This window comes from Sceloporus occidentalis, unplaced genomic scaffold (genome assembly GCF_023333645.1).
Source record: "Sceloporus occidentalis isolate IW3139 unplaced genomic scaffold, rSceOcc1.0.p SCAF_38, whole genome shotgun sequence".
In the NCBI taxonomy this organism is placed as follows: domain Eukaryota; kingdom Metazoa; phylum Chordata; class Lepidosauria; order Squamata; family Phrynosomatidae; genus Sceloporus; species Sceloporus occidentalis.
Window position 1 is genome coordinate 5,040,234 of NW_028317018.1, and position 13,790 is coordinate 5,054,023.

The 13,790-nt window shown below is 38.4% G+C and overlaps 1 protein-coding gene across 1 annotated transcript in view; it reads left to right on the top strand.

The window, feature by feature from the left end:
* Positions 1-5,764: 5,764 nt before the first annotated feature.
* The window catches only part of LOC149290654 (serine/threonine-protein phosphatase 6 regulatory ankyrin repeat subunit A-like), a 64,944-nt gene continuing 56,918 nt past the window's right edge, over positions 5,765-13,790 (top strand). The window contains exon 1 of the mRNA XM_089488446.1: positions 5,765-5,818. Coding sequence (XP_089344572.1) covers positions 5,765-5,818 — 54 coding nt within the window. The remainder of the gene's footprint in view (positions 5,819-13,790) is intronic.

Here is a 13,790-nt window from a genome sequence, read left to right on the forward strand (position 1 = left end):
GGAAGCAGTAGAGATATAGAGATTGAATGCAAAACCAAAATAAAAGTTTAGGAGACATCATCTTATATGTGGTTATCTCCTCACTTGATAAAAATAGCTGCTCCTAATAGGCTCACAGGTGTATAAATGGTGTCACAAAAAGAGTCACAAGGGGGGTATGTATGTCTGCATGTATTAATGTATGTGGGGATGAGTGTATAAGTATATGTGGGCATGATAAGTGGTGGGAAGTGGGGTGTATGTTCGCATGAGTTTGTAGCTGTGTGTTAGCATAGATGTGTTTGTGTATGAGCATGTATGTGTAAGTGGTGAGATGGAGTATGTGTTAGCATGAGTTTGTAGGTGTGTTAGCATAAATGTGTGTGTGTATGTATGTATGTGTAAGTGGTGTGAGATGGAGTGTGTGTTAGCATTAGTGTGTATGTGTTGTGTTTGTGCACTAAAAACCCAACTCTGGTATCAGTTTCAGTGTCTTTCGTCAGTATTAAACAACTAAGAAAGCTAAAACCTTCATAAGTTTGCTGCAATGCCCCGTGCGCCCAACAGATGGCGATGGTGCATCTATAAGTTAAGTTAAAGGATAAAGAAGAAGGTCGCTTATGTGTGATGATGTCATCGGCAGCCGGGTTAGTGTATTCGGTACTTCCTGTATCAGCAGTCTTGGGAGAGAGGCAGCTGTTGAGGCTGCAGTCGGAGGCAGCTGTGGCAGAGATTGTCTGTGTTAGACATTTTTGTTATCTGTTCTTCACTCTGGATGTCATTTCCTGACCGGATTCTTTATGTGAGCAACTCAAATCTACTTCAAGAATGACAGTCATGAAACTTACAGACCAGGTAGGGTGATTTGTTTTTGCAAAATGAAAATGGTGAGACGGATTTCCATGTATGAGAAGTTACGAAAGCTGCAAAGTACAAGAGAGTCTTCGTACAACCGAGTTTAACACCTTAAAGTCCAAAAGGATTTTCAGCTACTCGTGTTTAATAGGAAACATATATTATGTAGAGGACTATATATATCATTATTTTAATAATCACATTCGTTTAATACATCTGTAAGATGTCATTCTTGCCCAATTGCATTTGGTTTATTGGGTGGGGAAATATCCTGCTTGAGAAGCTAAACTGTAGCGCTTCATGTCACTTCAGCTTTGAAGTATATTAAAATAAGCATGTCCCTCCTTGAGTTTCCTCAACATATTTGTTTGGTAAGAGACCAATTACAGATAACAACGTTATTAAAACACTGCCTGTTCGGATAGTATTGCACCTTTCAGGGATGACCATGTCCTACCTGGAGTAATCCTAAGGCTATACTTTCAAGTACAGAGGGGTAAAGTTTAATGTGATGGGAAGCTACTTGCTCTTTGTTGCAGATATGGTATGATATTTGGTAACCAGTGGTTAGTTTGGGTAAATATTGGGGACTGTTTAAAGGTTTTTATTCCGTTATGTGCTTATGTGGACAAAGTTATGCGTCAACTTACATTTGTTACATATTCATTACTTTTGCTACTAAAACTAAGGTATAGTTTTTGCTCCAAATATAACGGTTTGCACCGCCATAATTCAAATGCGAATATGGCAGGTTACTAGACAATTTAACGGGGAAGCAGGAGTAAAATGATTTTATAATACTAAGTATGTGAACATTGTCAGGAAAATTACACACACGTGCATTTATGAAATACAAATGTTTTGCACCCTTGAAATGAAGATTTGATGTACATTTTCAACCCTTACATTTTCTGCATAATAAATAGCTTTGGAGACTCCAGTACTAAATGACCAAAAATCTTATTAGCAAAACTCCATACTTCCACGCTTCCTCTTTTATGATGTGCCTTCTCTCATCCTTGGTGATGTTAGCACCTCTCCTTTACCTACTTCTTTGATTTTACATAGTTTACTAATTGCCTACTCAAGAGAATGCACACAGTCTAGACCCTATTTTCTGTAGATTGTGCTCAGTCTCCAACACCTCTCTATGCTTGTCTCCTAATGTGCCCCATACTCCTTCAATCCTTTGCTCTCTTGATCTCCAGTAATTCTCCAGCAATCTACTACCTCTCCCACATCTCAGTTTACCATGTGGGGGAATACCTGCACTAGAAATTCATGTTACACAAACCCACATATCCCTGTTACCTCCATTAGATTAAGTTTCTTTATACGTCGGCAACAGATTCTGTAGCGATGTTACAATCAGTGGAATAATTTAAAGTCATGCACACAAAAACTGGTACAAAAGGAAAAGAGGGTCCTGCAAGCTTGCAATCTAGTCGGTGGTCAAGGGGGAAGTGAAACAGTAGGAGAGGACTGCTTAGATGGGGATGAGTTGATCGGGTCCGGATGATGTGTAGAGATTGGTGGTTGTTCAGATGGCTTGATTAGCATGATGTCTGAGAGAGCTAGGAGGTTGTACGCTTCTGGGGAAAAAGTGGGTTTTCAGAGAGCTTTTGAAAGCTGCATACGAGGGAGAAAGTCTGAGCGAGCAGGGAAGGGAACTTCACAGAAGAGTTACACCCGAAGTGAAATCCTCAATACAGGAGTGAGAAGAAGTAATGATTGTAAAAGAGACGCATGTTGTAAGAGGAACAAAGAGGGTGGCTAGGGGTGCATTTGAATAGGAGAATATAGATATAAGAGGGACGCAGTTGTTTAGGGCTCTGTAGGTCAGTGTCAGAAGTTTAAATTTGATTCCAGAGTACCTTCAGTACCTCTTCAGTACGTTTTAATTCATTACTGCTGTCTCCATCTTAAAACAAGATGACTGCCATCTCCTGTCTAGACTTTTGCAACTCGGTTTTATCTATCTTGCACCCATCATACAATCCATCATAAATGCTGCTGCCTTGCCAGTCACTTTATTAACACCTCTCCTGTTTGCCACACTCTTCGGTGACTGCTTGTATGCTTCAGGATTCAGTTTAATCCTACAATGCTCTTTCCTACATCTACCGACACACGTTTTTGATACCTCTTCACATCTGATGTGAAGGACTTCACCTGTACTTTCTTTAATTACCTATTGCTCCAGCTTGTATACAAGACTTCCCGAGTGCTGCCCTATCCTATGGAATGCCCTACCCTGGTTTAATAAGTATCCACAAAATTTTTAAAACCAATGGAACTTGTCCTGCCAGGTGTCTCCTACCATATGTTCCTACTCCTCAGTTAGTCTATAGTATGTTTAGTAATATAATGCATGACATTATATTAATTTATAGCGTGCCAGGAGATTTTGTAGCACTTTTACAATAGGGCAATATTGAATTAGGCAATAAGATACTGGTACAGAAGGTACAACTCTGCTGTTGTGGAATTAGAATCTACTATTTACTTATACTTTGCTTAAGCTTATACAGTTGTGTGGTTGGCCCAATTCAAGCCTTTCACTCTTTCAGGTTTCTTTTGAAGAAGAAACCTCTAAAGCATTTGTAACTATGTACCTTATTGGCTCGGATATAGGCCGCCCCCGTATATAGGCCGCACCCTAAAAGTTTGGTGCTTTTTTAAAGAAAAAGTTTTTTTCTTTAAAAAAGCACCAAAAAAACATGCTGCCACTCTGCCCCCCCCGAGATATGCTGTCACTGTCCTCCCTCCCCGAGATATGCTACCACTGTCCCCCCCCCCCGAGATATGCTGCCACTGTCCCCCCCCCCGAGATATGCTGCCACTGTCCTCCTCCCTCCCCGAGATATGCTGCCACTGTCCTCCTCTGCCCCCCGACTTACCGGAGCTGACTCCCGGGTGTCTTGCGAGGCCGGCGGGGGACATCTACGCAATACGCGTATACAACTTCCGGTGCCGGATGTGCCGGCACCGGAAGTTGTATACGCGTATTGCGTAGATGTCCCCCGCCGGCCCCGCAAGACACCCGGGAGTCTGCTCCGGTAAGTCAGGCGGGGGGAGGCTGTCTGAGCGTATCGGGGAGTAGGATGCAGGTCCCCTGCACCGCTGCGGGGGATCTGTATCCTAACCCCGCTGTCTGCCCGGCGCCTGGGACTGCATGTCCCGGGCGTCGGGCGCTAGACCCCGAATATAGGCCGCACCCCCACTTTAAAGACTTAAAGTGGGGGGAAAAAGTGCGGCCTATATCCGAGCCAATACGGTATTTTCTGTGTTGGCCCTAGGAAAGGTGGTATCTACTTTCACTAAAGACTCAAATTATCTCTTAAAATAAGGATAATATGGTTGTATCCATTTCATTTTGACCTCCTGATATCAGTGCTAAATTAAGACCTTTGAGGGCCATACACTTAATGCTGGGTCATTTGATGTGCCCACCTCAAATACAAATACAGTAGCCAGCCCTGTGCTGTTACTGCTATCTAGCCAGTGGCAGTTTGCTGGCAGATTATCCATTAGCAAACTACCCACCTAGAGTTTTAGGGGGCCACCAGGCACTTGTCTTGTTTGCCTATTTGACTTTGCTATGGAATATTATGGCTCTATATAAATAAAATAATAATAATAGTTCAAGTATTTATCTGGGAATAAAATTTCATGAAATGTAAGAAAATTATCAGCCATGCAATTTCGTATTTATTTTTCCGTTCATTTAATATTACGCACCCCAGTTTATTATTTTGTGTATATTATACCCATATACTGTATATATGCACCTGACAATTGTAGAGACTTTTAGAAAGAATTGTAGAGTGTTTCAATCTTTTCAATTTGTGATCTTCTTTAGCCTTGATAAATGTCTATGCTGAAATGGTCTCATGATTGATATTTAGATTTTGGTACACGTATATTCATTAATGCTGATGTGCAAATATATTGCAATTTATGACTCATGATGTGCATGTCCATTATTGACTTTGAATAATATACCTACGTAGCATTATTGATATGCTGGCATTTTCTCTATTCTTAATAAACACTGCCTTCTAAACTGCCACATATCTTGAAATGTGAGATGCACATTGACTACAAAAAAAATAATTTGGAAAATAGAAAAATAGGTTAAAAAAAAGATGGGCCTTTACTAAGAACTTAATGTGTTTGTTCGTGGAATATAAGACGCAGACATTTCTTATGGCTATATCTGTTAATAGTATTTATATTATTTACCAGTTGTACCTAAATTATGTTGAACTAGACCAAAATATTGATTGTTATCACACTGTAATTATATAGCTTCTTCAGCGTCCATAGGGCTATTATATTAAGAGTGAATACAAAATTAAAAATAAAATTAAAATGATATACAAACTTCACAGGAACATCAATGCACATGAAACATACTAGTACAGAAAGAGAAGAGGACCCCATTGTTGAGAGCTTACACTTCATTAATTAAACTATGAAGAGGTGAATTGTGTATGTACAGGGTATAGACAGGGCATAGAGAAACTACGTTTTTTTGCTAAGCAAAATGTATAACAACAATGTATAATGCCATGATTACTCTATTAAAAATATAAAAGTGTAGTGTTTTCAGCCAGGGTAGGGTATATTTAAGTATAATTTAAAAGCAAAAAATACATAGGGCATAGTTTTACATTTCTTAGGAATCATGTTTTTTTTATCCAGTGTGGGTCAGTAAATACTAGCACTAAAAGCTTTGCACCAGCATTAACATTTTAGAATCCAGGGATTCAATGACTCATACTCAAAAGTAAGCAATTCAACTCCTGGGTCAAAAATCCAAAAAGCAGTCACTAACCGTTCAAATGCACATACAAAATCACAGCACAGAGAGCATTGCTTCTGTATCCTAAGCACTGTGCGCCTAAAATCAAAAGAAAGCTTTGAAATGGCGTTAGCTGCCATTGCCACAGCAGCAGCTCATTACAGCCAATATTATATAGTAAGTACCATGAGTACTTTTATGCATCCTCATGTTTGTTTTGATGTCTGCTTACCGTTGTTATTCCTAGCAGGACAGCTTGATGATCATGCAACCTTAAAGGGACACTACAGTGACCTTTGCACCCCCACTAATAAAGAAAGCATATTAAAGTATTTTGAAAGTTCTATGCATTTGTTTACTGCATGAAAGTTTTCTTAAGAAAAAGCTGCAGTACCAAAGTTATAGAGCCATACCTGGGAACTCTCCGGGTTTGACCCGGTGATTGCCGGGTGAGCGCTGCTCCTCCGGTTCTCCAGGTCAAGACCCGAATCCTCCGGGTTGCGGGAGCAGGGTCTTGACACGCCCCGCTCCCCACCCATTTTTTCCATTAAATGGGGACATTGGGGGAACTCCCCCAACGTCAGTAAGAACTGCCCACTAAGGTCAGCGTGCAGTCCTGGCCGCGTCCCACAAGGGAAGGCTCCGGGTAGCCGGAGCCGAGAAGTTCCCAGGTATGGATATAGCATACTGGCCCTCAGTGCAGTGTTGTATTTACCTATGGGGCTGTCCTAGGCCCAAACTAGGGTGATCCCCAGCCTCCTCTCTCCGACTTTTAATGCAGTCTATGGAGGCTTTGCTGAGCCGGTACAGACTACATAAAGTAAAAAGTAGAGATCAAAGTCTAGTCTGCTCCACTAGTTTTCCTAGTATGGGGACTAGCACCCACTGAACCTGCTAACCTAGGCCAGCATATGTCACTGTCTCTGTGGTCCAGCTTTCATGCGGCGTTTGGCTGGAAGGTACATGCTTTAGCTGAAATCAACGGGTTATGCACAGGGGTTTGACACAACTGTCAAATCCATCTAAGTGCGTATGATGGTTGGGGTGTCCCTTAAATATTCTTGTGTGTACATTATTATTAATACATATGTAAGCTATGAGCGCATTCTCTGACTGGTTAAAATAAATGTACAATTGTTATACATCTATGAGCATCTTCCACATTGAATGATGTGACTCCTAATTTTATGTTCCATGAAGTGTATGTTCTAAAGTATGGACTTTATTACCTAGGCTTTAAGCAATAATAAAAACTGCCCCTAAAGACAAAGTACTCCTGCTGTTAACACCATCAAACCAACTCTTTACTTCCATTCAAATTAGATAGATGTTACATACATTATAAAACAAAAGCCATAAAATAACACTAGGATGGTTTTAATCCTCCTCAAGAACCAGTATATCATACCTCAGTGGAGCTCTTACTCTTCTCAGTTTATGTTTCTCATAATCACTTGGCTTTGCACCCAGTATACACTGAATCAGCTAATAAACATATCAACCCATAAGCAGATAGATAATCATACACAAACATAGAATCAAACACATCTATCTACTAAGAAAATTGTCAACATTCCTAGAACTCATTAATTTACAGTCACCCAAAAGGTATGCCTGAGGGGTGTATGCTCGATGTCCCAGGCACCACCGAGTGTAGCATGTTCTATAAATCATTTATCTGTATGTGTGTGTGTGTATGTGTGCAACCTTTGAGATTAAGTGAATATTACTGAACATTTTCTTATGTATATTATACATTATTAAGTCCATTCTTTATCTATCTCTACATTCAAACGGTGACTATGCTATTGGTGTTTTTTAATGTAGAATTAAAATTATAAAAATAACTTATGATCTCTTGGCTGCAACTTTTTTTATCATATGCAGAGTTGATTCTGTGGGAATTTTGTCAGGGAATGTACATAGATGTGTTTGATGTTCCACCCAACAATACTCTTTAAATATCCAAATTGTGATGTTTTTTTAATGAACCTCACAAATTGATTATTATTCATACAGGGCATGTGGAATTGGAAATCTATTGCCATATTCACAGGCTATTTTCTTGGAGCTGCACGTGGGATTACCCGTTGTTTCCCTGAAGGCATAAAGACCTCCCTTGTTGTTTCATTGCTACAAAGAGCTTCTATATGTGCTGAAATCAATGCAACGTGTTTAATAACATAACCTGGGTTAACTTCTTTCGTGGTATTGGGAAAAAGGGTTCCTTGCGCACAAGAGTAGGAACCCAGACAATTCTTGATGTCACCTAATGGTGGTAGTGCATTACCTAACATACTAGGCAGCAGTGTACAATGTAAGTAAGGTGATGTAACAAGTACATAACAAAAATGCACTTACAGATATAGATTTGATAGGAGTTAAAGACCCTGCCCATGAGCTTGCAATCTATGTAAGTCCTAGCAAGAATGATGGGCTTATGTGCTTACATTCTAACAATAGGTGTACTTAAATTAAGGAAGAATGCACAAAACGAGGTTTGCAAGTCCCCAGAATTTTGTGTTGTAGCCTTGCTGTGAACAGCACACTTGTGGAATAATTTACTTGTTGGATCATTTCCCAGAGGTTCATAATCCTGCTTATCATTAAATATGTCCCAAAATAGTAAAATCTCTCTGCCAGATAATTGGCTCTATGGAATAACATTATATGTGGAGTGTTTCCTGTTCTTTAATATTTCTCTAACTTAATGCTACATCTCCTCAATTAATAGTTTGGGCCAACACGACAAAAAAGTAAATAGTATTTAAAGTTAAATTAAACAAACAAAGTAATATGCATATGTAAAAAAATAACGGGTTTCACATTTTTAAAACCTTGTGTTTATAACATTCGCAACTTTTCTAAGTGACTGCATCCAAGGTAATGTAGATGAGGCATCTGAAATATGAAATACTGAATGGTAAGCACCAAAGCGTTCTGCGATAACTGTTGAGGAACTTTAAAACTGTGCAGTACACAGTAACTTTACCTGACAACGTAGATAGGCATCAGTCTATTCCACTGTATTTTTAATACATATAGCTCATCAGCTAAAAAAAATAAACAATACATTTATTCATTAAAAAAAATCAATAGCACAGGGTATGCATAATTTCTTTTTTGAGGGGGTTACAGTGGGACTCATATGTGACATCAGAATTACTGATCCTTGTATGTTAGCAGGTAACAAAAAAAATGTCAGCATGTTAACCAGCTGATATCACAATGGATCAGCCAGCAAACTGCTGTTACTCTTTTTGATATACCCAACTGTTATTCTGGTGGCAGGCAGCCTTATTAGGGTATGTTTTCCATGTAGCAATCACTATTTAAAGGTAAGGGTCTGATTTTGTTCTACTTTTGTTTTCACTTAGAGAACCTGTACAGTCTCGTCCCCGAGCTGAACAAAACTCTCTTGAGTACGATTAAAATGATATAAATGAACTTGAAAAGGTTCACAGGTGGGCAACAAATAAATTGGGGAAATTGAATGTGTCAATATGAAGACAGACTTTTCAAATTTGACTTTTTTCCTTTGGAGAAAAGACACCTACATGGGTATATGATTGGCATATTCAGTTATGTTCCAGTACAATACGAAGACTTCTCTGGGGATTTTTGATTGTTAGAAGGTTGCAGACAATATTGGTTAGAGGAAACGTGTCATGTGAAGCAAAGTCAGTCAGGGAAGTTTAAGATGTGAAATGAACTGCTAACTTAAGTGGTTTTGGGGTAATAACAATTTAACTTTATCTTATGTAATGTTGATATGGAAAATATAGTTCCATTTGAAGTCAAGAAGAACAATTTTACCCCTTTGCCTTCTTTGGCAACATATATGTCGATGGACTTTGTGTCTTTTTTAACCAGAGTAACTAACAGTGTTTGAAATGTAAATATTGAACCGATCATAAAAAGAATGCAATGTTAACCCCTTCGCGACCTTTGCCGGTTCAGGACCGTCATAACAAGAAGGTCACTAAATGACCTTTGACGGTCCTGAACCGTCAAAAAATTAAATAAGCTTAGAAAGTGATCAAGGATCACTTTCTTCGCTTAAACGGCCTTGCTGCAATGCCTCGATGTCGAGGCATTCAGCAAGGCCGAGATCGGCATCGGGGGCCATGTCTGGCCCCTCCCCGGGGCGTCAACAGCCGCCATACATTGTATGGCGGCGGACGCCCGTTTTAAAAGCGTTTAGGAGGCGATCAACGATCGCCTCCTAAACTTAAATGGTGTCGCTGGAATGCCTCGATCAGGAGGCATCCAGCGACACCAAACACTTACCTCTGGGTGGGCTGTGACCGCTCCGGAGAGCGGTCACAGCCGCCGCTGCCGGTGATCTTCGCCATCAAGCAAGATGGCGGCGGCCCGGGAAATAAAACAATAAAGACGAAAAAGTTCGCTAGAGGGTCTCCAGACCCTCTAGAGAACTGGCTCCACTTGCTGGTTGAATACAGGTACTGCATTCAACCATGCAAGTCAATGGAGCCCAGCTTTCTAATCACTATGTGATTAGTAAAATATTCAAAAAAAATCAAAATAAATAAAAAATGGAAAAAAAAATTAAAAAAAAATGTGCTAACATTTAAAAATAATTATGCAGTGATGTCACTAGATGAACCATCCAGTACCAGCAAAATGTGTAAAAAAAAATATAAAAAAAGTATTAAAAAAATAAAATTAAATTAAAAAATAAAGTTTATTATTTTGAGCAAGTGCTAAAAATTCTCAAAAATCTCAACAAAGAGTTAAAATAAAAGCACTTCAAATACCCAAGGGGTGTCTAATATATAAAAAAAATGGCTGATGGGGTAAATTGGAGTGGCCTAGCTCAAATATAGGGCATAGGTACAGACTGACCAAAATGGAGAAAAAAAGCGCACTTCCCAAATGTGGCATTTTAAATCTGAAACAACCCGACAAACCCATGCATGTCGGGTATCACTGCACTCAGGAGATGTTCCTGAACACACATTGGCGTGTTGTTTGACAGTGGCATATACCAGGACCTGTATATCTATAACTAAAGTACAATTTGTGTGAAAAAATAAAATAAAAAATTACTATTACAAAGTTTGACAAAGTGTAGTTCTATAATTGGTGCATGGAAAGGGTTAAAATAACAGCATTTGGAATACCCTGGGGTGTCTAGTTTTCAAAAATATATGGTTTGAATGGGTTAAATTGAGTTAACCGGCTTCAAAGATATTCCAAAGAGGAGAGGGAGGCACAATGACCAAATGACCACCTGAATTACGCATGCCCCAAAAGTAGCCTTTTACCAGCCAAACAATCTGACAAACCCATGCATGTGGGGTATCGCTGTACTCAGGAGATGTTGCTGAACACACATTGGGGTGTTGTTTGACAGTGGCATATACCAGCACCTGTATATCTATAACTAAAGTACAATTTGTGTGGAAAAAAAAATAAAAAAAATTACTATTACAAAGTTTGACAAAGTGTAGTTGTATAATTGGTGCATGGAAAGGGTTAAAATAACAGCATTTGGAATACCCTGGGGTGTCTAGTTTTCAAAAATATATGGTTTGAATGGGTTAAATTGAGTTAACCGGCTTCAAAGATGTTCCAAAGAGGAGATGGAGGCAGACTGACCAGATTTGTTAAAAAAGATTTGGAAATCATAAAACGCTGCTTGTACTTATTGCCCTATAACTTACAAAAAACAGCAAAAAAACATAAAAACATTGGGTATTTCTAAACTCAGGACAAGTAGTAGAATCTATTTAGCTAGTTTTTTTACTTGCTTTTTTAGGTGAGTAAAAGATTTTTCAAATAAAAGTCATAAAATGTGGTTTTTTTTCAATTTTTCACCATGTTTTTTTTATTTTTTTTATAGTAAATAAGATGATACGATCAAAATAATGGTATCTGAAGAAAGCCCATCTTGTCCTGAAAAAAACAATATATAACTTATGTGGGTACACTAAATGGGTGAGGAGAAAATTACAGCTGAACACAAGCACCACAAAAGTGTCAAAACAGCCTCGGTCCCACAGGGTACAAAACGAAAAATGAGCCCGGTCCTTAAGGGGTTAATCAAGTCCCAGTTTTTCTGAATGAATATATTCCACTTGTATCGATATGTATTAGAAGCTTGGAAGTAAAAGTACTTTCATTCATGTGCGTTATATATTTCACTTGTTTGGCATGTGTGAAAATCACATACACAAACCTGAGTAGAATACCTTCTAAGTAACATAATCCAGGTTAAACCGTGATTATGTATCTGGTAGATAAAAGCAAAGCTTTATGAGATATGCCAAAATGCAGTCGGATTAAATACAATTACACGTCACCTTGTCGCCATGTCTTATAGCTTTGAATTCATGTCCAGGAGGAAGACTTTAGCCAGGGGTTTTTCTCAGCAGTGGGTATTCGGAGGAATTTGTCACAAGGCTTTCAAGTGCTTCTTGGCCGAAGTGCAGCAACCTTAATGATTTTGAAAATTATCGAAACGGGCTCTATCATTTACTCAGATAGCTTGTGTGTCGACAAGAGCGAGAAATTGGAAAAGGCCATATTTGAGCTTTTTAAAGTCAATAACCTCTACAACTGCATTTATCCGCACACTGGCCTCCACACTTAGAGCGTCGAGCGAATGTGGGAATTGGTTAAATGGCGCAACAAACAACTAAGAGGAACAGCACGTCATCACTTGGCGTCATATTTGGCCCGATTAATTTGGAGGCATCACGTGGGATACAAGGACGTATTTGAGTCACTGTTGGAAGCAATGAAAGTTTTTTTTGGCCTCCGAAATCTCAATTATAATTGTTATTGTGTCAGTATTGTTGCATAGATAAATTGTTTTTAATAATAACATATAACAGGAAAGTATTATTACAAAGCTGCATTCTAGGTTTACTATTAGTTGGATGTTCTGAAACATTTAATAATCTGTATTTCCATCACATAATTTTCTGTCTGTGCGATCAAACTGATTGTAGCTATACAGGAAGTTAGGGTTCTTGCATATAATTTAGGATGCTATTATTGCTTTGAAATGGCAGATATGCAGAAAATTACGTGCTGATCTTGTCTTTGCAAAAATTTGGTTTCCGTGCTTTTTTTTTTTTACTTCCTCCTGGCTCTCATTTTCTAAACCCACATCCGGTTTATTTCATGTTTCCTCTTTGCCATCAACATTTTTCTGTCATAATTTTTTTAATGCAACTGCTGGGTTGTGATTGAATATCAGTGCTGTAACTCTTCCATGTTACATATATTATTGATTCATACATATGGTAAAAGCATATATATTTTGGTTATTATATATGTTGGTACATTATTTATTTTGATTGAATGCCACATGTTTATATTTCTGTCAAAACAAGGTTATTTCTGATTATACTTCCTTTACTATGTTTTGGCTCTGCCAGTGTATACTTCCTGCTTCTTTTACCTGTAATGTGTTGGAATTAAAAGAAATTAACCCTTTGGAATTACCAGCATTTATGTATAAATTTGCCTTAAAATATGTTTTAACTTATAACACACAAATTATTGTGTTGTTCTTGTCAGTAGTAAATACATTCAAACATTCATAGTGTTGGTTGGAAAAAGTATGCAAAACCCTAGGCTAATCACTTCAACAAAAGCTAATTGGAGTCAGTTGTTAGGAAACCTGGAGACCAATCAATAAAACCGGATTGGAGGTTTAGAGCTACTTACAAATATTCAAACATTTTAAATTTTCAATTCTCAAGATGCATCTGCTGATGTGAACCATGCTTCACGAAAAATAAATCTCAGAAGACCTACAATCAAGAATTGTTTATTTGAATAAAGCTGGAAAGTGTTAGAAAGTAATCTCTAAGAGTTTACATATTCACCAGTCCACAGTTAGACAAATTGTTTATAAATTAAGATTTAGTACTGTGGCCACTCTCCCTAGCAGTGGGCAACCAACCAAGATGACTCCACAGGCACAATGCAGAATGCTTAATGAGGTAAAAAGAGCACCGCATACCTACATGAAAACATAATCCCAATGGTGAAGTAAAGTGGAGGGATCTTAACAAGGTTCTTGTTAATGAATTAATGAATAATGACGTACTTAGTATTTCAATATGCTTTTATTGTTAGATGCTGTTTGAAACAGAAGACTGTCCCTTCACAT